This window comes from Argiope bruennichi, chromosome 4 (genome assembly GCF_947563725.1).
Source record: "Argiope bruennichi chromosome 4, qqArgBrue1.1, whole genome shotgun sequence".
NCBI classification, from domain to species: Eukaryota; Metazoa; Arthropoda; class Arachnida; order Araneae; family Araneidae; genus Argiope; species Argiope bruennichi.
Window position 1 is genome coordinate 83581700 of NC_079154.1, and position 27916 is coordinate 83609615.

At 29.7% G+C, this 27916-nt stretch overlaps 1 protein-coding gene across 1 annotated transcript; it reads right to left on the reverse strand.

The window, feature by feature from the left end:
• LOC129966541 (probable G-protein coupled receptor Mth-like 1) lies at positions 1-27571 on the reverse strand. Its single transcript, XM_056080981.1, has 3 exons — positions 27487-27571; positions 21746-22502; positions 1-379 (listed from the first exon to the last, which is right to left on the reverse strand). The coding sequence occupies exons 2-3, from the start codon at positions 22450-22452 to the stop codon at positions 91-93; spliced, it is 996 nt and encodes a 331-aa protein (XP_055936956.1). The 5' UTR covers positions 22453-22502; positions 27487-27571; the 3' UTR covers positions 1-90.
• Positions 27572-27916: the final 345 nt, after the last annotated feature.

Here is a 27916-nt window from a genome sequence, read left to right on the forward strand (position 1 = left end):
CATTTCAAAATTGAAAACTGTTGTATCAAATATTTATCACAGGTTATGTCTAAATCTTTAAACACTTCTATGAAACTTGTTTTGTGTTTTTTAAGGTGAACAAATATTTGAAACTGTAGTTGTGATTGTATCTAAAGAAGGTGATTGTTTCTTTTTGATGGTCGATGGTGTCGCTCTTGAACAGCGACACGACAGATTCGTCACAACTTGTTTGAGAATTCGTCTTTTGCATACAAAGATTAAAAATAAATAAACGCCATGCAGGCAGTTTAGCATTCCAGCTATGGCATACAGATAATATATTCCTGTTAGCCATGGAACAAATTCTGTAATCCATACTAGACCCATGATGAGGACGAGTTTCATACAGAGACGGAATCTGAAATAAAATAAAAATGTTTGATAAGAAGGGGGGGGGGAGTTGTGATAATATAAATATTCAAGAATTTCCTCTTATCTATACCTATAATAAAGCTCAATGTGTGTAGGCACTCTACAGGCCAGACCGTTTGACCTACAGCTACCAAATTTGGTACAAGTATACCTTGGAGGTCGGGAATGTGCACCTGGGTCTCTTTTTTTTTAAGTAGAATTTTAATTATTAATTAAAAGCTAACTTTCCCGCCAAAAAAATCTTCATTTCCCCACCGCCAAATGAGTAAGGCTTCAGTTCTCTCCCCCCCCCGCTAATAAGGTTAGGCTTAACATTTTTCGACCGATTATTTCAAACGATTCTGTTTTTCTTAATGTTTGGGGCATTTAAAATTAAATATTGTTTATCGATCTTTCAGATTCATTCTGAAGTACTTTTGAATTAAAATAAAACAGAATAAAGGAAATTAAAGATTTCTAATCTGCATATCGTTACCCCAACTGGCATTAAAAATTCACGCATGCGCATTGTTTTCTGATTGTTGACAATTATTTTCAACGGATGCGGACTTGATTTAAATTATTTCTAGGTTAGGCTTTTGTATTTATGTGAGTTATATATTTTTTGTAGGTGCTTATAGTTTTTACATCGTTTTTTTAACCTGTTTTCGACCGATTATTTTAAACGATTCTGTTTATTTTCTTAGTGTTGATGCATTTAAAATTAAACATTGTTGATTAATCGATCTGCTCGTGATGAATCTGAGAAAATTTTGTTGACAAATTCTTGAGATATTACATAAATCAAGAAAGATATTCTTTAGTGCCCATAAGGTTTAAATGCTCAGAGACTCTGTTTTCAGTAATCATATTATAAAAAAAAATGCTTCAGTAAAAAATATTATTATATTAATTGCAGATTAATCATTTCCACTTTAATTTAAAGCAGAAATTCTACTGAAGTTAACAGAAAATTAGAGAGATACATACTACGTTATGACTGAAGGCCTTTATAATATTATGAGTAAATTATATGACTATCAAAATTTGAAAATATTTTGATGAAGAAGCTATTGAAGTAGGAATTACATAAAATATTTAATTTTTAAAATTTTAACGAGCATTAAGATTGGCGAACCAGCTAGTCATCAAAGGCGGCTAGTACAAAATATACAGAAGAATTTTATTGCTCTGAAAACATTCAACTTCAAGAATTTGAATTTATAGAATTCAAATGTGTGTGAAAACGATTATTCAAACGCTAGCTACATGGCAGAAATTGGCTTGAGATTCTTATTTTCAAGTTGTGTACCAACTTACTTTTTCAAATTCATCAACATTACTTTGACATATACGGCGTTGTTTTCGTTCATAATTTAGTAAACCATTTTACTTCGCATACGAATATAATATTCGTAATCACAAATAATTTTTTTTTTCAAAATAAAGTTGATGTCATAGCCGTTGTAATTCACTTATACTCTTCGCCCAATGAAATTTTAATTGCATATATTATATATTTTAATTATTAATGAAAGTTTTTAATTCTTTTGATATTCATTGTGTATCCATTTACGTATTATTGAGTCCACGCAGCATGCTTTTAATGACCGTATTTTTTAAATAAAATTACTAGTCTTTTCATGTATTTTATAAATTATCATTATAATTGTTATGAAAGCTTTTAAAAGCATTTATTTCTTTTCAAATTCACGGAATCAAAATTAAATGAATACTGATAATATATTCTGAAAATATTATTGGGAACTAAGTAATACAAAATAGCTCAAAAACTTGCTAGCAATAAATTTCATCTAAATTTATTAATACAAAAATCATTTAATTCTATTAATAAATTTTTGAAAAAATTAATGGAGAGGCAGCATTATGGAAAAAATAATTTAGTAAAAAGCTTCCAAAATTATGTAAAATTCGTTATCTTGAAACAAAAATATACGAAAAAATAATTGACGAATATCAAAGAAATTATATTCGGTAAAATTTTAATCGGATGATTGTTTCAGAATTTTATTAATAGTATTCGAGTTCATTTAGTTGCGTAACATTTCTGCATATCCAAATTAAGATTATTAATAAAGAAGAGTATTTGTATCATATTTCTAAGAAGTTTATTAGTAATGTAACCACCAGATGGCGTTGCTAGTTTGTTTACAATGATTTTTATTATTATTATTAGATCTGCCCTACCAAAAGTGGAGAGGCTGGTGGAAACTAAGAAGGGACCCAATACCTGCTTATCGCCCTCCTACAAATAGTTGATATTTTCAGAATTTAGTATTTAAATCAAGCTTCATTGTGTTTTCCTACTCTTGACACAACTCAAGATTATTTCAGTAATGGTGAATTCCTGATCTGATGTAGTAAATGTTGTCAACTGCTACTGCATTATCCATTTATTGTTTTATTAATTAACGCAATGTCTATAGACCAAACAGCTTGACTTAAAAGTACCAAATTTGGCGCATATATGCTTCGGCGGATAATCTTAAAAATTAATTTCTTGTCATTTTACCGAGATAACTACGGAAAATTGTTATTGTTTTGATGTAATTTTTACAATATATGAATTTCAAAAAAATCAATATATCAATTTAATTGGGCTTTTTTTCTTGAACTTTTTTTTTCAGAATTTTTTTAATACTTTTTATTGTTACAATGAAAATCGACTCGGTTTCATTATTTCAACGAATATTAAATCGCCCGATTCGCTTTTTTTATTGAAAACTAAGGAAGAAAGGTTATATTTATTATCTTCACAGTTTACATGAAGATTGAGGAAGAAGAATTATATTACCGCTTAAAATCAGAGCCGAACCAGCAAGTAGGTAAAGCAGACAACTGCTTATTGGCCCAAAATTTCAATATATTATTTTGCGATATTTTCTGAATACATTAATCTAATGTTTTCATTTAATTTACAAAAGCCGTGCACTCTTAACTTATTCAAATTTATTAAATGATAAAGCATTATTCTAATAATTTTAATTATCTTTTTAAAGTTTTATACTGTGTCATTTAAAAGCAGTGAAAAAATATGTTTTATATTTTAAAAATGTACGACTTTATAATAAATAGTATTTAGATTGGGCTCAGAAATTTTTTGCTCACAATTTTTTTTAAATTTGAATCTTGATTTTTTTTTTTTTTTTTTTTTAATGAGAAATACTGAAACTCTCTCGAAAGGGTTCCGAAATTTTATTATTTTATCAAGTTTTGCTTATAAAACTTCTTACACAATTTATAAAAAACGATAAAATATATCTGGTATAGGAAATTAAAAAATTGGAATAAAGAGCACCAAGATTTAATTAATTAAAGGGCCCCTAGAGGGCGTAAACTAGTCCTGCTAAAGAAAACTCGCAATTAAAGATAGATTAGCCGGACAGTTGTTTTTTATTTCATTGCTATGTTATCGATGAATGTACTCTCTCCTTTTAACAAATACTCACTTTCATTGGCTTAAAGTGTCTTTTCAGAAATTGCATCTCATCAAGCAACGATTAAAAAAATGAGCTAAACAGTGTGTTCAATTTGCCATAATAATTAAAATGGCTCTTAATTTCTTATATGAGATAAACTAAAAAAGATGACGAAGCGATTTAAAAAGAATAATTGCTTTAATAATGCTTCAATAAAATAAAAGCAAAAAAAAATTATAATTTAAAAATTTAATATTAAGGATAAATCTGAATAGTGTTGTTATTCTTCAGAATTTCCTGTGAATTAAAACGAGAAAATGAGTTTTATTATTATTATTGCTATTCACAAGCTGAGATTTACTTAATATACGGTCCCCAGTGGATTAGAAGAAAGTTTCTGCAAAGAAAACTAAATATGTCTTAAGAATTATATCGAATTTCGTAATAAAATTTGATGCACGTGCATAATAAGACCTGCTGGTTCAAGTTATTGAAATATATCGATTACCGTAATGTGAAAATGTCGGGATACTAGTTAATTAACTCAGTTAATTATTTTATCTGTCTAAACAACCTGTCCCTTTAAGCCATTTTCATCGACACCAAATAACAAGTTTTTTAAAAATATTTTTTATATATATCTACGACTGTCTCTCATAAATAGAACCTGTGTAAGGATATTAAGAAATATGATTATGAAAATTATGATTAATTAAACTCGATTCCTATCACAATGTAATGCTAACAGATTATTGAGTGAATCGGCAGCATTTTATTTTATTTTAATTTTGATTAAAGAACTACTGTAGCTATTTGACACCAGCTGCTCACAAATAACAGTTAGTACACAATAATATGGTGAACTAAATGATTTCATCCAATTTTTTCTCTTCCTTTGAAATTTCGTAAGAATCGTCTAAGCACCAGGTAGCTTGATGCTTTCAAGCATCAGAAAGTAAATGCATGTTCGTGTTTCATCAGAGCCATTTTTTTTTCTTTGAAATGTTTGTGATTTGGATGTTATTGTTATAGTTGTTTCATTTTTAATGCTTCCAAAGCAAAAAACAATAACGTTGCTGCGTAGTTTTCGATATTTACCTTAGCATGTAATTGAAAAAAAGCGCTCCTCGGCGTCTGTTATAAGCCTTTTGAATATCCAAAATATTTGGTTTATCTTCCTAGCAAGGAGAAAATGCTGTATAAACTTCATTTATCCAAAAAACAGGATATTCCTACATTCCTGTAAATAAAACTATGAATACACGCATTAAAATCTGATAACGATGTCTGTTTGCAAACAAGAATTCAAACCTACCAACTATTTCATAATCTTTAGTAAACTAAAAAAGCAATATTTCTTAGAAAATGGCAATGCGGTGAACAAACAGTAGACGCTGATTTTATAAACAAAAACAGCTGCGAATTGTCGATGGATAGAAATTTAGATCAAAATAATGATTTTTATAAAGAATGATTTAGAGCTTCTTCAACTAAATTGAACTATAATTAGATTTATTTTTAACTAACCGCCTTTGACAATCGGTTTATTCTCCGAGAATATTAATTGTATTTAGTTTTAATCTCTTATTCAAAGCTTGATGTTCATGATTCCCTCAACAAAATATTTTTAATCATTGCATTGTGACAAGCATATTTTAACCCTCCTGGCGGCGGCTTTCAGATTGCTATCCTCACCGAAAGCGGCACGCCGGAATAACAGGTTCAACCTTAAAAATGTCGCGGTTTGGTCAAAAGGATTGCTTTCCCCTTTTGTGGTCAGTTCAGCGCTGCAGGTGGGAAGTGATTAGCAAATTTCATGCTGTGAGTAGCAGGTGTTTCTTATCGTAGTCTTCCGATTTCTAAGAGCATTTTTCTTTCAGTGCTTAGGAAGAGATTGACAATAACATCGATTGAAAATGCGAAAATGTGATTGGTTTTTTTAGAGGTTTTTCAATTATTTTATAAAACAATACATAAAATTTATGTTAGGAATAAGTTATTATCATGTTTATTTTGATACTAGTCTAGTTTTTATAAATTGAAAGTCCTCGTCTAATATTTTTTTCATTGCAATATGTTTCGCAAATTATTTTATTCCGTAGTACTGTGAAATTATTTCTCGACATCACCTGTAAGTGATTTAATTTAAAAAAACAACCCTTTCAGCGCATTGCCAATTTATTTTAATATTTTAAAATGCGTGCTTAAAACATTAATTGCGATAAGTAACACTACGTTATAACTTTTTTTCTTCAGTATTCAAAAAAATAATTGTGTAATTAGGGAATTTCATGCAATGTTTCACTTTCAAATATATCGGTTTTCAGTATTTATCTGCATGATTAAAATTTTATAATTAAATATACTATACAATATTTAATTGGCAAAGCTAATTGGCCAGTTATTCAGTAATGCTGAAATAATTGGTCGACCTTATGACTGTAACAAATAAAAATAATTGTCAAAATATTTCTTTGTAATATTCATGATACAAATTTGGCCTGGAAAAATGACTCAAATAATACTGATTATTTAGACTCATAATTAACCATTTGCAACTGGAATTTTTTGAATACCTTCAAATCAAGTTCCTACAGAATATTAAGTACTGTTTTAAAATAAATTACAATTTTTGAAAAATCTCAGTTTTAAGTTTTTCGGGTTAGAATCAAAGCTCTTACTATTTTGCAATCGGGTAACGACAAACCGTGGGGTAAACGAATCATTAAAAAGAAAAATCTGAATTTAAAAGCTTTGCAAATACAATTGCATTGATCTTTTTTACTTATTACTTTTACATTATTTATTGCTTTCGGTGGTCAGCACATGTGTTGCGTCGAGGTTACTAGCCAATATAAAATTTTTAATTAAATGTTTTCTTCAGCAAAATGTCTTGAAATTTCAAATTTTGATAGTCATATAATTCATACTACTGCAGACTCATTGTACCATTTTGTATTGCAAATTTTTTTAATTTTCTGTCAGCTCCTTGACAGTAATTCCTTAATTTAAAACGGGAGTGAATAAACTTCAATTAATGCAAAACCTGTTTTGTTGAAACCAATCAGGCTTATTAAATTTCTAAATACGGGAAATAAAATCATTCAGCAATAAAGTTTTATGTATATACTGAATATTTCTTTTTAATTTTTGAAATGACTCAGATGATTTATCATATCTCTTATTCAATAAAAATTTCCAAAAATTCCTTCTTATTCTGTAATAATTTCGAAAGTTCTGATAGAATACACTTCAAAATCTCATTTTATTTTTAATTCATAATTTTTAAAAATTTTCAGAAAAAAAAAATTAAAAAAAAAACATTTTACACATTTTTATTTTCTAAGATACATATTCCACTAAGATATATATGGAAACTCTTATAGACGCCACGCACAAACATTCGTCTAAGTTAATAATAAAGATGGACAAGTGTGTGTGTCATTATTTGTCTGGTTGTATTGGTACTTTTCAGACCAGACAATTTGAAATAGAATTACCAAAATCTGCACCTACATACATTGGACAGTGGGAATCATTTCTTTAAAATTTTAATTAACCCTTTCAAGGGACAAGGGAAGTATGCTCATCACCAAATTCAACAATTTTTGAATAAAGTTATGTAAGTTGGCATAAATTCTTACGAATTTTTCAATAAGGTTTCAATTGTAGGTTAGAGGTTTCAATTGTTTATCTCAAATAAAATGAAGTGTCTTGATTTATTTCTTAGTTATTAATTGGAAAAATTAATTAATAAATCTGATTAAATTGATGTAATAAGTTGAATGAATTACTTTTCCTAGGCCAATCTTAATTTTAAAAACATTTTACTCCGACATGACTAGGAAAAAAAGGCCCTTTAAAGGGTTTATAAAAATTGTTAAAATTTTAAAGTTGATTCGAAAATATCACAGTAGAAAAATAATTTGTACATTAATTGTGAATTCAATTTTTTCCCCACTTTTAATTAAATTAAAAATATTTTAGCATATTTTAAAAATATATTTTATTTTTGAATTGAAACTAAACGTTTTCATTGTTATCCTTATATTTCATTCCGGCTTTTTACCCATTGATGATGATTTAGTTAAAAGGTTAAAAAGATCTAAGCTAAAAGCAAAGGGGTAAAAATTTCTTACTGAAATACAAATAAACCATGTGGCTGAAGAGAATGCTCCATAATTAGCATCTCAATAAATAAAACACTAAAAGTTCAAGATCTTAATTTTACCTCAAAGAATTAATTTTCTTGGTGATACATTCAAATGTATAAATGACACATTGTATAAATTATATTAGAATAATTTCGTATTTTATCGCTGATAAATGGTAAAATTTTAAATAATTTTTAATTAACAGAAGTTTTAATTAAAATTTTGAAAATTTCCTCTCGAGGTAAACATTAACAGTTTTCTAATTATTTAATGACGAAGTGTGTTCGCTCTAAGTCAAACAGTTTGATCTGGAGATCGCCAATACGAACATTCATATTCATTATAATTAGAGATATTCGCTACTTTAATAGAAATATTCGCAAGCGACCTACATGTCTGACACCCTTGTTCAAACTAGTTCTATTTTTAAAAAATGAAAATGTGAGGCTAAAGGTTATTAAGAATAAAGAATTTCAAATTAAATGGAAGTGGGAGTTTCCGAATATTTTTTACTCTCGTGATCAAAAATAAAATAAAACAAAGATCGTATCCCGTCTTGTTTGTTAAAAATCACATCCAGTGAACTTGAACTGACCAAACAGGTGAAGAAAATAGTCTAAATGCCAGTTGTACGCATTAAAAATTTTTTAAATGATAACATATGAGATAAAATTAGATCAAGAAGTTAAAATAATGGCAACAATTTTAAAATTATTAATTCTCATATTTAACTCTCACATTCACTCACTTTCAAGTGGATTAAAATTCGTGGATTAAATTACTCAGCATTAAGAATAAAAATGTCAATATAAACAGAATCGTGCGATGTATATATAAGATTGTACAGTGAAATAAGATTAATATTTCGATACAAAAAATAGAACCTTTAAAAACTGCGCTTATATTAACTTTGAAAATATTATTAAAAACCAGAGGAAAAATATAAAAACAATGAAACTTATATCTCTACAATGCTTACATTTTTGTTCGAATTTGTCAAAGATTGTGAAATTCTATAAGGTTTAAAGAATGAAACAAATATTCAATTTTCATATATAGTTTATTACGTTATAAAAATAAGGATTTAATGTAACGAATACTAATCTTTCCGAAAAATCGCACTTTAATATATTGGTTCTATATATCTCCCCGTTTTGAAATACACTTATTAAGGAATACTAAAAAAATAATTCATTAAAAGTTAAAAAGTTTCGTTCGTTAAGTAAATTCTGTAAATAAGTTTAGTGTCTTATTTTCAAAAATAAGCTGCATAAGCAATGTCAATTCTAAAATCCTTAAATGAAAGCACGCTATAAAAAAGAAGCTTGTCAAATTTTAATTTTATATTTTTTATTTATTTTTTACATTAACTATTTTCTTATGTTAGAAAGCTTTAAAATCTTATGTTTCAAATTATCAATAATAATACGTTTATGTATGTATTCATTCCAGGTATATATTTCCATACGTTCAATTTTATTCTCGTTATTCAAATTTCATTTTGGATACGTAATTATTATCAAAATCTCAAAAGTAACGCCTCAGAACGTAAGCGAGATTTTAAAATGCTTAAAAGGGCGCGAGCAGGAAGACATCAATCATATCGTCCACTGATAACGATTCACTTTTCCTTATCTCACATTCCCTTCTCATTATCTCACAGCTTGAGATCGGGGGTAGGGAAAAACTGGAACCCGTAAAAATACGGGCAGTGACAGTTTTAAGGGAGTTTTTGTTTCCGTCTATAGACGGGTCCGCCGTTTTGAAGGGAGAAAAGATTCCGTCTTTTTCCGGGTTCGCCGCTTGGAGGGTTAATAACTATTGATCAGTTCTATTTATTGTGAACATGAACATTTAGTACATGGATTCAAGTTTCATTACATTTAAAAAAAAAAAAAAAACTGCACGAATAATTAGAACCTTTTTTCCTTTGGTTTCAATAACATAAGAAAATCAAACGATTAAATTATTGGATGAAATAATGAAAAGAATTTAAATTTTATTGAGACAATGAAATATGTTATTGAAATTAATACCAAATATTATAAAAATTAAAAAAAATAATGCTATAGCAATTAAATTATTTTTAAAAAGGTGGACAAATTAATTTTGTACAATAATATTTTGGGGAGTTATCAATAAAAAGCGTCAGATCATCTTTTAATTTTTAATAATTGAAAATTTATAAAATATCGCGCCGATGTACACATTTTATCCTCTCTAAATATATCTTTGCCAGATTTAATACTTTTAAATCAAATAGTCTGTCATATGGAGGACCAACATATACTCTTTTTACTATAGGTATAAACAATGTTTTTGATATCTGTTGCATTTAAATCAACACTGGCCAGTTTGCTTTAGTTGAAATGCGAAGTATCGTTGAAGGAATTACTGAAATTAAAATATGTGAAATTGGAAAAAGAAGTATCAGAGATAAAATTAATTTAATAAAATGAAATACACGTTCAAACGTGCCCCGCTTCAGTTTAATTTTAGAATCCAGTGGGCAAATGGTGGAACAGAAAATGACGGAAATAATGTGTAATTAGATAACACATTTACAGATGCAATTACATTTGCCGTCTCACATGGATATAATATATTATTTTGTAAAAATAAACAAACAAAATTTCATTTCAGACGGTAAAGTTTTGATAAACGAAAAAGCAATAATTTTCAAACAAATATAGCGATAGGAAATCATATTGCACTGTAAAATAAACCACTTTTCTTCTGAATAAAACATACCAAAGCCATAATAAATATAGAATAATAAGTAATAAATGTAGTAAATAAATAAAGTAATAAAAGTAGAGAGTAAAAATGTTTTTCTTATATATCAATTTGTTGGAAGATGAAAAAAAAAAAAAAAAAAAAAAAAAAGAAGAAGAAGAAGAAGAAATTAAGGAAATTCGAGCATCTAATCGGAAACATCACAGCTTTTTTTTTTTTTTTTTTTTTCGTATACGAAAAAAAAAACAATGTTATAATTAACAAAAAAAATTTTAACTGGAGGTTTGACGAATTTCCATGTTTTATCCAACCCGAGACCGAAAAAATATAAGTTTTTTTAATTATGTTTGTCTATGAACACAATAACTCAAAAACTCTTGAGCTAGACGAATGTAATTTAGTATATGGTCTTTTCCCCAAATTCATAGATTTCCATCAGAGGCAGCTGCCCCAAATAAAAGTAAACATGATAACAACAAAATGAAGGGGACTAGATAGATAAAATTTTGTATATAGATTTAACATCTAAAGTTTAGATAGCTATCAAATTTGGAATAAAATTTTTCAAAAGGTTGATTGTTTGCCCATCTGTACTTACATAATTATGTAAACTCGGTAATTCAAAAATGCAGTGACATAAAAATATGAAATTTCGTTTGTACTTTTGTGATTACAAATATAGTTCTGTGTCAAATTTTGGCTTTAGTTAGTTGATGAAAAAAAGTTCTAAATGCACATTCGGTGTTTGTATAATTACCGCATTCGAGCAATTAATCGCAGAAATCACACATTAATAGGCTCATTTTTATATGTTATCCACCAATGACCGGTTAATAAGACAGAACTACATTCATCAATGAGTATACAAGAACGTTTCGGGGATACCATTGCCTTAAAATTTTAAAAAAGATTAAAATTTTTTTTTTCTTTTTTTAAATAATATTTTTTGAAAATTTTGAAGGAAAATAATAAAGTTTCATTTAATTTTTAATTAAAAAGGCATTTAAAATTCTTAAACCTTTTTTTTTAGTACACACTTACTACCCAAACAATAACTACGTGTCATTATTGGTAGAATTAAGTACCACTATCTGCCCTGTAAAGTATTTAGAACAAATTTTGCATCCTGCAGTTTACAGTTACTATCCACTCTTATAACATTAGTAAAAAATTCTGTTAACCCTTTAAAGGGCCATTTTTTTCTAGTCACATTATGTTAAAATATTTTTAGGCTTGAAATTAAAATAAGAAAAGGGATTCATTTAGCTTATTAGATAAATTTAATTTGATTCATTAATTAATTTGGTTAATTAATAATTAAATAACAAATCAAGACATATCATTTTGTCTGAGATAAAGAACTGAAGCATCTAAGTTTCTGACTTACTAAAAAAATGTTTCAGAACCTATGCCAACCTACATAATTTCATACAAAGATGGATAAATTTGGTGGGAAACATACTTCCCACGGCCCTAGAAAGGGTTAAATGAAACTTAGATTAGATTGAAACTGAACTTAAAATAATAAAGTTCGCTAATTTCTTAAAACCTCTTCAGAAAAAGGAGATTTATCTTGATATATTTGGGATTTACGAAGTCGTATTCTATTACTGTATTTGTATATATTAATATTTCCTGTTCTTCAACTCTTATTTAACTTTGTTAACTATTATTTAATTACTATACATTTATATCTTATGACATTGAAATTATTTTACTATATATTAATCAATATTCCGAAAATAAACTTAACGATCTTTTTTATATAATGAAAGCTTGCAGTTATAAAATATTTCTCATTAAAATAAAAATTTTATTTTTGCAATTTATTCACCATTATGGGCTTATATCAATTTTTCACTCTTTTTAATTTTTGCTTTAAAAAGTTCATATTGCTGTTTTTAATTCTTTCTACGGAATTAAAATCTAGAAATGTCAGTGTTTATGTATCTTAAATCTTAAAAAAATAAAAAAAAAACATGCGACTTCTTTATAAACGCTATTTAATGAAATAATTATTTTTGTTGCTTAGATATTCAGCTAATTTTATTTTTTTTTTTTTTCAAAAAGATTTTAGCTTTAGACAACAAAAATATTAAAATAAAAAAATGCCTTAAAAAAGCGATATTGTGTAATTTTTTATTGTTCTTGTTTAAAAATAATAACCTGGGAACCACGGAAAGCAAATACTGTGTTTTTGTGCGTGTGTATTTCCCTCTGCTGCACTCCATAATGGCAGTGTTTACTTTTTTTGCATTATACAAAAAAGATAGTATGGAATTCATTTAATTACGTTTAGCTTCTACCACTTTTAGATGTAATCTAAGAAATGTCTATTTGTCTGCCCAAACTTGTACATGCAAATACGGTAATACAAAAACACAATACACTAGATAAAAAGAAATCAGGCGTATGTCTTATCACTGAAAATGCAAATCGGGCAAAATCCACCAACGAGTTGAATGTCTATCTTTATATCTGTTTGTATTTATGTCGTAACTCAAAAAAGTAATAAACTAGAGGGTGGAATTTCAGTGTGTTATCATCACATCAAAATTCCAGATGATAACCCATTAACACACAAAATTTTAGATGATAACACACTAACAATTTGATGTGGATCAAATTTTGAACTAAATCCATTAGAAAATAAAATGACTGTTTCTGTCATTATAGTATGAGCGCCATAACTAAACTTGAGAGAGTGGACACTTTCTTGGATATTCTCTAATAATGGTGTCATGCCTCTCCCTCCCCCTCCCCGCATAAAATTGTCTATCTTGAGCAAAGCCGTGAACATGACGAGTGCACAAAATTTATTTTCCCCCATGACAGTTGTGTATTTCGTATAGTTTAGTTTAGTTATATTAACGTCCCGTTTTAAAGCAACACTAGGGCTATTTTGGGACGGTCCTCGTCATTTTGAACCGCTGTCAGATGACGAGGACGACACTTGAGCTGGCACCCCCCTCTCCACACCATGACACACCAGCGGGAGGACGTTTGGCCAGGACGTTTAAGGTGCACCAGACCCGCTTACAGCAGGGGTGTTTGTGGGACCCCAAAAAAATCCCCTGAAACTTTTACGGACTTACTACCGGCATTTTGGAGTTTCGAGAAGGGGGGGGGGGGGAGAAATGAAAAATTACAATTATGAAGTATTGAATGACCTAATTATAAAAGTTCAATGAATTACTTTTTTTTGCAAAATTAATAGCCATAAATTTTCAAACATATAAACTACTACATTTTATGCAAATATTTTAAATTACCTGAATTAATTCTTTTAAAAAAAATTATCTAATTTCTGCTGCTTTTTTTTATTTTCTGATGTTTGTGGGCTTGTCTTTCTTTTGTGGTGAACTTCATAATTGCAGGAAGGTTGGCTTTTATTTTCCTCATTTACAGTTGAAGAAATTTCCTCGAGAACTGCACATGCAGAGGTAGAAGCAGTTTGCTTTTCTGCTAATGTAGAAGGTTTTTCAGAGACTTTTATAGGTGACTCATCTGAAATACATGTTTTTAAGTCCTCTTGATATGTTTTCCAACTTCTGTTCATATTCAGTAAGAGATCTTTGTGAATTGGATCAGTCATTGGATTTTTTGAGCCATATTTTTCACATGAGGTTTCTTTAGAAGCCATTAAATCATATTTAATAGTCTGCACTGCATCTAGGGAATCAATCTTAAGAGAGGTTCTATAGTCAGTGACAAGTGTATCCATTAAGTTGAATGCACTTTCCACTAATGGGCCATGGAAGCAGCTAAGGCAGGCTTTGACCAATTTAGCCAATGTAGGATACTTATAATCATTTGTGAAATCATCTTTTAAATTAAAAACTTTAGACCAATATTTATCAATTGTACACTTGACTTGATTTCCACTTTCATCAGATCTGTAGAGCATTTCTTTGGTGATATCAATATCACTCTGGTATAACCTTATTTCAGCTTCTACTTTTGACTTTTCATTATCACTAAAAATATGGGACATAAAAGATGATAATTTTTCAAAAGCTAATATTGTACTGGTTTTACCTCTTAGCTCTGGATCTAATGCTGTAAAACTAATTAGATATGAATTTTTAAGGGGTAATTTCTGTTTCATATGCTGAAATTTCAAAGTGAAATTCTCTTGCGTACATAAATAAAAAAAATATTTCAATAAGCGAAAATAAAAATTTACACGTGCATCAATAAATGAAACGAAAATTTTACACAGCGGAGAAAAAAAAGTTGCGAAGCGATCAATAACAAATAGCTAATACAGCGAAAAATCCCCCTTCTCTACTTATTGGCGCCACGCCAGGAGAGATAAGACCTTTGAACCCAGAGTCACGTTATCGCCCATCTGGTTGAACGAAGTCTCTCCCTTTTTTTTTTCTGCCGCGCCTACTTGCCGAAAAGAATCCAGAAGAGAATGTCCGAGAACCGGGGGAATGAGTCATAACTCGCAATAAGGAAAGAACAAAAAAGAAGTTTTTTCCCCGCTTTTCACGCATTATCACTGCCTTTGGAGAAAGAAAGGAAAAGTTTTCACCACACACACTGACCTTGCGTTTTCTGCTTTCAAAGCAAACAAAATTACCCAGATCAAAATAAATAATTCATTATTATTCCTACTTCCTTTTGAACGACGATCCCCGGAATTTCCGGGTATCGAAGTTCAAAATCCCCGGAATTCCGGGCTTTCCCCGGAGCACAAACACCCCTGCTTACACGACGGTTCTTCGGTGGAATCGGGTCTCGAACCTCAAACCCTCCGGTTCTGAAGCCGAGACCTTATCACCAGGCCTCCGCGGCCCGTGTATTTCGTATAGTAAAGACAACTGGTACTTTGTATTAACTGCATATCATTGCTTTATAATAGTTAAGAAACCTCCATCTTTGTTTTAAATCTAATGACAGGTTTATTGCGATTAATACACAAGTACCAGAAAATCCAATATATGTTGTTGTTTTTTTTTTTTTTTTGTCGATTTAAACCAAAATCTGAAATAGAATTACAATTGTAATCATAGAATTACATACTAAATATCGTCTTCTGCGTTTTTAAGTTATCAGATTTTGAGTTTACATGCACTCGAAAGTATGACCAACAGACTGCCACTTCCTTCATGGATTTGTTTCTAAGTCTGACGTTAATCTACATTTTAGACGTTAACTGTGTATTCCAAATACTATCCATTTAAATCTTTATATTTTTTTAGTTATCGCATTCGCTTGTACACTGACAATCGACTGCCATACTTCCTATCAATGAATTTCGTTCAAAATTTGACAGATATATATAAATTTGGTGCAACGATTATATATCTAAATTCATCTCCGACAAGGGACATCTCAGATTTGAGGATGAGAAGCTTCTGGTATGGTGATTGGTTCTCGCTACCCGAGTGGGTACAGAAATGAAGTAGGGTCGACTACCCCCAAATGATGACAGGACGGGCTTCTCAAGAGAAAGGGTGTCCCACGGCTGATGTTGGCCCTTAGGACTCAATCTTAGTTCTCGCCATTTTATCCATGTGTTGTGGCCATCCGATTATTCAAATTTTATCCATGTGCTTCAAGGGGGTGGGTCGGAGTAGTCAATGTGTGATACCTAAATTTATCCTTCTATTTCAGAGCGTTTTTGTGTTATTGTGTTCACACAGTCAGATTCACATATTCTTAAAATGTGTTTTTCGAAATGAAGGCGATTTGAAACGTGGAGATTCGTTAACATCTTGAGTTTGAATTCTTTGATGATAGCAATATGTTCGCATAGTGTATTTCACTTACGAGAAAGCAGAAAAATAGAACCATTTAAAAATTAGGTATGTGCTTTTGACATTGAAATGATAGATTAGTTTCGTATTTTGAATCCAAATTGCCAATGGAAGGAAGTCCAAAATGCAATCTCGATTCTTCTCCTTATAAGGTGAAAGTATGTCCAAAACAAATGGTGAATAAATAAATAAATAATATGTACAAGAAAATGAAAAGAGAATTCTTTCGACGATTTATTGTTGTTATTTAGAATTAATAATATTCTTAATAATCTGAAATTTCTTATAAAAAGTTATACAAATTCTACTATTATCAGCAGTTGTCGAATTAAATTATTAATTTTTTCATAAAGGTTCTTCAGAAAACACAAAAAAATAAACTTTACATATATCTTGCTTCATTTTTACTTGATTATCAAAAAAATTTTCTTTAGGAATGCATTTTTTTTTGTTCCAAAATACAAATTTTGAAAATAATGTACTTATTTAAATGTACTTATTTAAAAAATGTACTTATTTAAAAAAAAGAAGGGGGGGGGAAGAAAGGAAAGAGAAAACATTTTACGGATCATGCAAAATTTGGTTTCTACGCATTAATGACTAACTTATCAAAGTGTTTATTTCACAATGCATCTGGTTTTATAATGTCACAAGGAGCGCTTAAATTCAATGATAATTTTTGTATAATTTTTATTTCTGTATTATTTTTGGTTGTTATTTGCATTGAATTCATTTCATTTTTTCAGTTACAGTACACTCCCGATTATTCGCGGAATTGGGTGGCGCGGCGGCCGCGGATAACAAAAATCGCGGATAATCCAAATAAAGCTAAAAACGGGTATAGCAAAAAAGAAAACAGTCATTCCAACTTTGAAAAATTGTTTTATGTACAATAAAACGTAAAATAAACAGCAGGAAATTTTTAACTAACGCTTAATATTTTAGTATATCACTAAAAACTAACCTAAAATGTATTTTGTTAATGAAAACAGAAAAGTGCTTTGTATTTACGAGAAGCGTCAAGGATACACAGAAAAATTAATACATACGTACTGTTTTAATACTGTAATGTAGTAGGTAATCACAAAAGCATAACGGTAAAACTGCACCTTTTTGAAAAAATTAGTAAAAAAAAAAAAAAAACTTCGTGTGGCAGGCGCGGATAATCCGCACCGCGGATAACCCGCCCGCGGATAATCGGGAGTCTACTGTATACGCAATATTCCTTAGATATTATTCATATTGTCAGAATTCACTATACTGAAAAATTAAAATGCAAAAAATAAATTTCTAGCTTATATAATTATTTATTAATTTGGGAATGGGAAAGAGTGTTTAAAAAGTGTACGCTCTATCTTCCTTGGTCCGGATTTTTTCCTCCTTTCTTGGTATTTAAATATGTCTACGTATATCTGTGGGAACTCTTTAAATTGTATTTTAAAGTTGTTTATCAGAGTTTGGAGCAGGAAAACGTTTTTCCTAATATAGGCAAGAACAAAATAATTCAAATATCGAAGCATGAAAAATACCCCTTAACAAATTGTCTGATGGTATGAATAGTAAATTCAGGTTTTGTAACGTTTTAAAAACACAGAATTATTTCATCGAATATTTAAGTGATTCTCCAAATATTCAAATGATGAGAAAGTATTAAATTACCATGGCCCCTAAATTTAAAAAAAAAAAAGTAGGTAATCATAAATTATGTAAAATCTTATAATATTATTAGATTATTTTACAATATAATTATTTAATTACGAAAAATTTTATCACTCCCACTCCTTTATTTTTATTTATTTATTTATTTGTAAAAATAGACAAACAAAATAATTTCTGTTTTCTTCGATTTCTACAAAGTTGATAATTGACGAACTGGAATTTTGAAAATTTGAGCTTGAGGAAAATTACTCATATTTATTTAAAATGTCCGAATAATAAGAACTTTCCAGTTATGTGCTTAAAACGTTTATCTAATCAAATTCATCAATTCGAGGTAATTCCTTAAAGTAGTGTACTCATTACAAAATAAGTATAATTACTGGATGTGCAACTAGATGGCGCTGCTTTTCTCTCTGAAGATGTAATCCGAACCAGCTTAAATAAGCAACTGATGTCTTTGAATGTCCAACAATAAAGATTACGCTTTTTTCGGGCAGCCTTTACATAAAACATTTCTGAAAAGTTTATGTCCTATAATAAAAAAAAATTAATTAACTCGGAACTTCGATGCGAGAGATTTTATCAAGTATAAACAAATTTCCAATCTCTGATGCATAGAATAGTAAGAGTATTACCGCTGAGGAAAATAATTCCTACTTTATTTTCTCACTAAAAGACACAATATAAGCCAATATTCGCAGATTTACATAATAGAAAAAAAGAGACATATATCCTTTAGAAATCAAAACCTCCATATTCGAAAACAGAAAATATCTGCATAATTAAGGATTTTAAAAACGTGAATTAAAAAGAAAAAAAAAGTTTCCTTTTTTTTTTTTTTTTTTTAATCTTTTGTAGATAAAATATTTAGATTCCTCGTACATAGAAAAATCAAAATTTGAGAGTCACTCAGATTTTGAAGCATAACTTTTTCACATGTGACGGTCAACATGACCTTGAGGTACCCTAGAAATGTCTTTCCATTTCTGGTGGGATAACCTTCTGTAACTTCTATATATTTTTCTTCCCCCCCCCCCCTCCTTCCTCAAAATCAATGCTCTGTTTGCTTCTAGCTGTTTTCTCATAGGCAGTAAAATATTCTATGTATTGGTTGCGCATGATGGTCTTAGGAAGGATGCTTTAAAAATTAGCAGATAGATTAGCCTTTAAAAAGAACGAATCTCTTAGAGTTCATGCGAACTTACATCTTTTTCGAACTTGGCGTTAAGGGTTCTCACGATAATAACTGAACACATGAGCTTCATCTTGTACAAAAGTAAGAACTATGGTTAGAATTTTTCTGAATCTTTCATCTCCCTTTCCTCGTAGAGTTTCCTGGTAAGAGATGTCGTCTTTCCTGAATTTCTTTCAATGTCATGAGGATAACAATTTGAACCCATTTACAAATACTCCTCCAAAATTTTTATTCTAAAATATTTCGCAAATATTTTCAAACCAGAAAAAATTTCATAAACATGTCATTGTTTTAGGTTGAAAAAGTTTTGATCCAATCGGAAAATGAATCGGGGGTTAAAAGGTTGCACTGTGGTGACTTGCTGATTAAATTCAGCCCTAAAACACGAGGCAAAACATTAATAACAGAAATAACTCTCAATGGTTTATATGTCTGCCGATCTACGCGGAAGTCTGAATTCTTTTGAAAGAGTTGTTATCTCTACCATAGACTTGCCAAATGTTGAAAAAATTACGATGTGGCCCATGGGATGACCCGTATATCGGAATGATTTGTGTATGGTATTCCTATAAGCAGAAGATTTCTCTCAATATTGTTACTATGCCTTCCCAATATTGTAAAGTATTCAGAATATCGAATACAATCTTATTCTAAAGATATAATGATATGGCAGAAAACAATTCAACAACTGAAGATTCATTTTAACAATAATTGTTCAAAAATATTTAAGTATGTTAAATTTAATTATTTAATGCGTTAACCATCTTAATTTGATTAATTTATCTGATCATATAGATCATCAGATCTAATGCATGTATATGTTTCCAGTGCCAATGATTCAGACATTCTAAATTATTACTTTCATGGGACTCTCATTTGCGTCTGTTGTAAAGACATAATATTTATTGTTTAAAAATCATAGATATGAAATAAAAGAAACATTTCCATCACGAACTATAAGACTGCCGATGTGAGAGCAGCATCAGGAGTGCTTGAACTCAGGGTTCTTAATATCCATACATAACAGGGTCATGGGTGAACAGGGTAAATGGCATGGCAATGAAATTCCCTTCTAGTGCTATGAGAACAGTGAATACATCCCAAAGGAGAAATGTGAGAACTGCAAACGAATATATACTTCTTTTTCGTGAATTTGTTTTGCATGGAAAAAGGACAAAAGAGTGATTCTAACAGTAATTGTCCAACAAATCCCATATTCAGAAGCCTGACAATGAATTGATTCAAAAATGTTGATTCCAGCTGGATTTAGTTAAGCTTCTGCAATTAGAAAGCATCTGTTGATGTATCTAACCAAACAAACCATTTAAATCCATTATAACGTTATCATTATCAATAATTCACCATAAAAATTTTCATGTTAGCTTAAAGTTCCGTTTTGTGATGGAAATGTTTCTTTTATTTCATATCTGTGATTTTTAAGCGATAAATATAAATCCTAAAGTTCAAATCAGCAATCAAAAGGAATCCCCCAAAAAAGCGTCAAAATTTAGGAAAACTTTTTATTTAAAATCTCAGAATCTTTATCATTGCCAAATGGTAAATTTCCGACTTCAAAACAAGCAACGAATGAGGTTATGATTACTTTCAGAATTATACATTATTTTCTCTTGTAAATTATAAATCAAAAACTTTTCTAACTTGAAATATTGTTGCTCTTCAATATCGTAAATTACTCAGGTACTTCTAATAAATCAACAGAATATTTTATTCCTACATTCCCTTGCTCATAAGAGAAAAGGAAAACGAATAAAGCATGCATATAGCAACATTATATCAGCAGAAATCAAACACACTTTCCATTTTCCTCAACTTTAAACCTAAATTTCTGAATTAGTTTTGCACTTCCACTCAGATGAATACTGCAAATTTTATGATAATGATAAAAACTGAATGAATTCAAATATTCTTTTAATTTTTACTATCATAGTGCCTTTATAAAGACTTTTCAGAAGTTCCTTCTGTGGACACTATTGAAATATTATAAAAATAATGTCCTCGAATGCCATTTATTAAATTTTCTTTTTGATAAATGGTGACAATTTGTATTAAATTTAATTTTTTTCATTTATTTTATATCTCTGAATTAATAAATTGATTCATTAATATTATTTTAATTTAGTTCGTATTTTAACTTTCATCTGATTATGAATCTTCGAATTTCAAAATGTACCTTGTCATTAAAATTTTACATTGAATTTGAAATGAATGATTAGATAACTTTAAAAATAATAGCTTTTACTTCAAAAATGTATGTTGTTGCCCTAACCTCCTTTCAAAAAACTATAATAATACATTTATTGTCATTAAAGCCATTAAAGCCAGAAATGATGAACAATATTTGATTCAATCACATAACATGAATTTAACCATTGAATAATTTTTAAATAATTGAATATTTACCTTTTCTTATGCCGATTTGCTGCTAAAATTGCTGTGGCGCTTCTTACTCGTACAATTGTCCGCGCCGTTAATACGAAGAATATACAATTAGAAGCTAACGTCAGACCTACCGGAAGATTAAAATACAACAGAAACGCTAACTGTCCACTCAACCAGCATTTCTTTACACCAAATTTCGGCCTATATTCTTCAGGAACAAAATCAGTAAGGTCTATAACAATTGCTGGCAACACACAGATCAAAGTCATGAACCATGCATATGCTGAATATTTCCAGAATTTGGATGTCCTGACTGTATCAGGCTTAACAGACGCCATTGTTCTCATTATGTCATATGACATTACATTCGTCCAGAAGAAAGTTGCAAGAAATGTCGCTTGTATTGTTACTCCAATTGTGAAGCAGGTGTTGAATGGTATTCTGTTTCTCATTAACAAGTCTACAATGAGCAGAATGTAAGTTACAATCAAACTCAAAGAAATGCAGATGACATTTTTTCCAGGTAATGTCTTATATTCACCTATTATAACATAAACGAGAATTAGTATCACAGAACACAATATGGAAAATCCAAGTTCAGCAGCTAGATATGGATAGTATTTGTTCAAAACGGGCTTTGGCACTGTGGTCAAGTTCTCATATGAAATACTGGAAGTAGTTTCGTTGAATCCAGATGAAAATATTGAAGTTGAGGTGAAATTTTCCATCTTCTTTGCCTTGATTGAAATTTCCTACTGAACTCTTCTGCAGGTGTATACTAGAAAAGAAAAGCATATATAATTATAAACGAAACAATGTTCTATAAATAAATTAAAGTAATTAACTGCGCCTTATTCTTTGAGCTATAAATATTTTTGTCATAGTACATCAAAGTGAACATCTTCTGCTCTGATTTTTATTACTTTTTTTTTCTCGTGTATGAAGTATTGAGAAAGTACTGTAATCGTCAAAAAATTTGAACTCGACATTTTGACGAATTTCGATGTTTTAGAACTCCTACAGTTAGAAAAATACATTTTTCTCATTATATCTATCTGTCTCTGACAAAGATAGCTCACAAACACTTTGAGCTAGACGGATGAAATTTGGTGTATGATCTTTACACCAAATTTGTAGATATCTATCAAATTTTGAGTTAAATCTATTTCGAGAATTCGAATTAGATTTAATTAAATAGATTTTCGAATCTTGTTCGACTGTCCGAACATAAGTTAACAATAACTACAAAACGAAGAGAACTATTTGGAAAAAAATTTGGTGCACAGATTTGACATCTAAAGTATATTTATCAAAAATGAAACTTATACTTATCATATACACTGATATTTATCAAATATGAAATGAAATCCCTTAAAAGGTTGAATTTCTGTCCATCTGTACTTTTGAAATCAGGTAAACAGAATAACTAAAAAGAAAAAAAGGCAATGCCATAAATGTATGAATTTTGGTGGGGATTTTACTACTGCAATTGTAATTCTGTGTCGAAATTTGGTTTCAATTGTTTGGAAAAAAACATGTCTAAAGCACAAATTCGATTTTTGGGAACTAATGACCTTATGCAGGGACTAATTGTTAAAAATATCCCCAAAGAATCACATGAGAGATTCAGCGGAAATGTCAAATTCCCCCGAAGATGAATATTTCGTAACTATTGTAAAGTATTCATATAAAGTAAGTTTACTCAAAATCCACAATATAATTCTGGGGGTGGGAAATAACACCTGTGAGGGCGCTGCGGATGATTAGAACCAGAAAACGAACTGAAGGGAAGTGTGGAGAAGAAGGACGGCGGGAGAGACGGTGCCGAGAGAGGAGAGAGATGGATGTTCGGAGTTCTATGATGTTCTCATGCTAAATTTTGTAATTGTGTTCATATATGTTATGTTTCGTCCTACGTTAATTAAATGTTGTCAAAAAAATTTAAATATGGTGTCATGCCAATTATTTTCGTTTACATTTATTTACTAAAAGGGCAGTCTTTGCCTTATTAATTTTTCTGATGAGAAATAAGAATTAAAAAAGCTCGGCAGAGCCGACAACACCTTTATTAGAAAGTATGTAATTAAGAAAAGAAAGTAATTTTGGTGGGGTTTTTACTAATGCAATTGTAATTTTGTGTCGAAATTTGGTTTCAATTGTTTAGGAAAAAACATGTTTAAAACACACATTCGATCTTTAGAAACTAATGACCTCATGCAGGGACTAATTGTTAAAAATTTCGCCAAAGAATCACATGAGAGATTCAGTAGAAATCTTAAATTCACCCGAAGATGAATATTTCGTAACTATTGTAAAGTATTCATATAAAGTAAGTTTACTCAAAATCCACAATATAATTCTGGGGGTGGGAAATAACACCTTTATTAGAAAGTATGTAATTAAGAAAAGAAAGCAATTTTGGTGGGGTTTTTACTAATGCAATTGTAATTTTGTGTCGAAATTTGGTTTCAATTGTTTAGGAAAAAACATGTTTAAAACACACATTCGATTTTTAGAAACTAATAACCTCATGCAGGGACTAATTGTTAAAAATTTCGCCAAAGAATCACATGAGAGATTCAGTAGAAATCTTAAATTCACCCGAAGATGAATATTTCGTAACTATTGTAAAGTATTCATATAAAGTAAGTTTACTCAAAATCCACAATATAATTCTGGGGGTGGGAAATAACACCTTTATTAGAAAGTATGTAATTAAGAAAAGAAAGCAATTTTGGTGGGGTTTTTACTAATGCAATTGTAATTTTGTGTCGAAATTTGGTTTCAATTGTTTAGGAAAAAACATGTTTAAAACACACATTCGATTTTTAGAAACTAATGACCTCATGCAGGGACAAATTGTTAAAAATTTCGCCAAAGAATCACATGAGAGATTCAGTAGAAATCTTAAATTCACCCGAAGATGAATATTTCGTAACTATTGTAAAGTATTCATATAAAGTAAGTTTACTCAAAATCCACAATATAATTCTGGGGGTGGGAAATAACACCTTTATTAGAAAGTATGTAATTAAGAAAAGAAAGCAATTTTGGTGGGGTTTTTACTAATGCAATTGTAATTTTGTGTCGAAATTTGGTTTCAATTGTTTAGAAAAAAACATGTTTAAAACACACATTCGATCTTTAGAAACTAATGACCTCATGCAGGGACTAATTGTTAAAAATTTCGCCAAAGAATCACATGAGAGATTCAGTAGAAATCTTAAATTCACCCGAAGATGAATATTTCGTAACTATTGTAAAGTATTCATATAAAGTAAGTTTACTCAAAATCCACAATATAATTCTGGGGGTGGGAAATAACACCTTTATTAGAAAGTATGTAATTAAGAAAAGAAAGCAATTTTGGTGGGGTTTTTACTAATGCAATTGTAATTTTGTGTCGAAATTTGGTTTCAATTGTTTAGGAAAAAACATGTTTAAAACACACATTCGATTTTTAGAAACTAATGACCTCATGCAGGGACTAATTGTTAAAAATTTCGCCAAAGAATCACATGAGATATTCAGTAGAAATCTTAAATTCACCCGAAGATGAATATTTCGTAACTATTGTAAAGTATTCATATAAAGTAAGTTTACTCAAAATCCACAATATAATTCTGGGGGTGGGAAATAACACCTTTATTAGAAAGTATGTAATTAAGAAAAGAAAGCAATTTTGGTGGGGTTTTTACTAATGCAATTGTAATTTTGTGTCGAAATTTGGTTTCAATTGTTTAGGAAAAAACATGTTTAAAACACACATTCGATCTTTAGAAACTAATGACCTCATGCAGGGACTAATTGTTAAAAATTTCGCCAAATAATCACATGAGAGATTCAGTAGAAATCTTAAATTCACCCGAAGATGAATATTTCGTAACTATTGTAAAGTATTCATATAAAGTAAGTTTACTCAAAATCCACAATATAATTCTGGGGGTGGGAAATAACACCTTTATTAGAAAGTATGTAATTAAGAAAAGAAAGCAATTTTGGTGGGGTTTTTACTAATGCAATTGTAATTTTGTGTCGAAATTTGGTTTCAATTGTTTAGGAAAAAACATGTTTAAAACACATATTCGATTTTTAGAAACTAATGACCTCATGCAGGGACTAATTGTTAAAAATTTCGCCAAAGAATCACATGAGAGATTCAGTAGAAATCTTAAATTCACCCGAAGATGAATATTTCGTAACTATTGTAAAGTATTCATATAAAGTAAGTTTACTCAAAATCCACAATATAATTCTGGGGGTGGGAAATAACGCCTTTATTAGAAAGTATGCAAGAAAGATTTATAGGGACCAATTTCTTTAGTTTGAAATGACTTAGCTCAGTGGCGTTGCGGAAGTAAGTGGCGTATGAGAATAACATAATGTGAATTTTTTTTCATCCCTAGTTATCATCAGTGACTTTGGATGTATGAATTGAGCATGGAACTATTTTTTTCGCCCTTTCATCAAATTTTCCTTTCAGAAATGGCATGCGTATTAATATATTGTCTTCATGTCGCTCTTGGTTTGGTACTCAGGACATGTATAACTACTTGCCCTTCAGTTGCCAAGCTTCTGGCTTAGTTGTGTCGGAATTATCTTAATTGTTTGCATTCATAACGTCTAAATACTTATTTAATTTAACAACCAGTCGAAATGGTCTCCCTAAAACTTTCTCGCAAATTCTCTAATAAACTTGTCATGCCAGAGAACGCCTTACATGCCATTGGCGTACAATAGTTACGAAATATTAACTTTTGGCGTGAATTTAGCTTTTAAACTGAATCTAACGTGTCACCCTTGGCGAGTTAATAGTATCCAAAAAATTCGAATTGTGTTTTAGTTACGTTTTTCTCAACCGATTGAAACAAAAATTTGTCATAAAACAGCATTTGTAGTCACAAAATTCCATACCAAATTTGATACATTGAATTTTTGAATTATCGCATTTATATATTTCTGAAAGTATAGGCAGACAGACAGTCAACCCTTAATCGGATTTTGTTCAAAAGTTGACAGGTGTCTATATTGTAAATTGAAATCTGTATACTGAATATTTATCTATGTAGCACTCATCTTTTTATAATTATCGTGTTAACTTATATTCGAACAGTCGGACAGACGGACTTCCTCATAACAGATGTTACTCAAAATTTGACAGAAATCTTCAAACTTGATGTAAAGATCATATACCAAATTTAATCCGTCTAGCTCAATTATCTTTGTCACAGACAGACGGAAGGACATTTTCCTTAGAAATGATTTTTCGAACTCAGGGAGTTATAAAACGAGGTGACTCGTTAAAATCTCGAGTTCCAATTTTTTTTAACGATTACTATACTTTCCCTATACTATGAGAAAGTAAAAAGTAAAAGTAATTGGCAAAAATGCGTATGAACGAAAAAGGTGTGAGTGAAAAAATTGCTTAAAATCCACAATACAATATTTCAAACTAAGACCTCTGAGAGTCTGAGTAAAATTATGATTTTAAATATAACAGTTATTACTACATTCATAATTTCTCTAGAGTAGCCTTAAAATATTTTTAAATTTTATCTCGTAAACTAACGAATTAACCGAATCACATTTCATCGAAAAATTCTTTTTTCTTTTACCAAATTTAATTAAAAATTTAAGATTTAAAAAATTAATTTTTAAGTTGCCTTTCATTTTAAATTCAAAATCCGAAAATGTCTTCAGAAAACCTAGAAATACTATCTTATGAAATTTTTTACTATAAAAAAAAAATAGAATTTACTAACTTCCAATTCTGCAGGATTCCATTTCGAAGAATAATATCAAAGAAAGCAAGCTTGTCACTTTCATATCCTATTGGCCAGAAGTGACATCAGGAAACTAAAAATGAAAATTATAATATATTATTAGAATGCTGTACTGAAAAGTTGAGAAAACATAGAAAATTATTCGGAGCACAAATTTAAAAAATAGTGTTTTATTTAGTTATATTAGCTGTATTTTAGTTTTCAAGTTTAGTTATATTAACTTTCCATTTTAGAGTAATACTAGGGCTATATTGGGACGGACCTCGTAATTTTGAACCGCGGTCAGATGATGAGGACGACACCTGAGCTGTCACCCCCTTCTCCACATCACACCACACGACACCAGCTGGATGACGTTTGGCACTGACGGATTTAACGTGCAACAGACCTCATTATACGACAGTTCTTC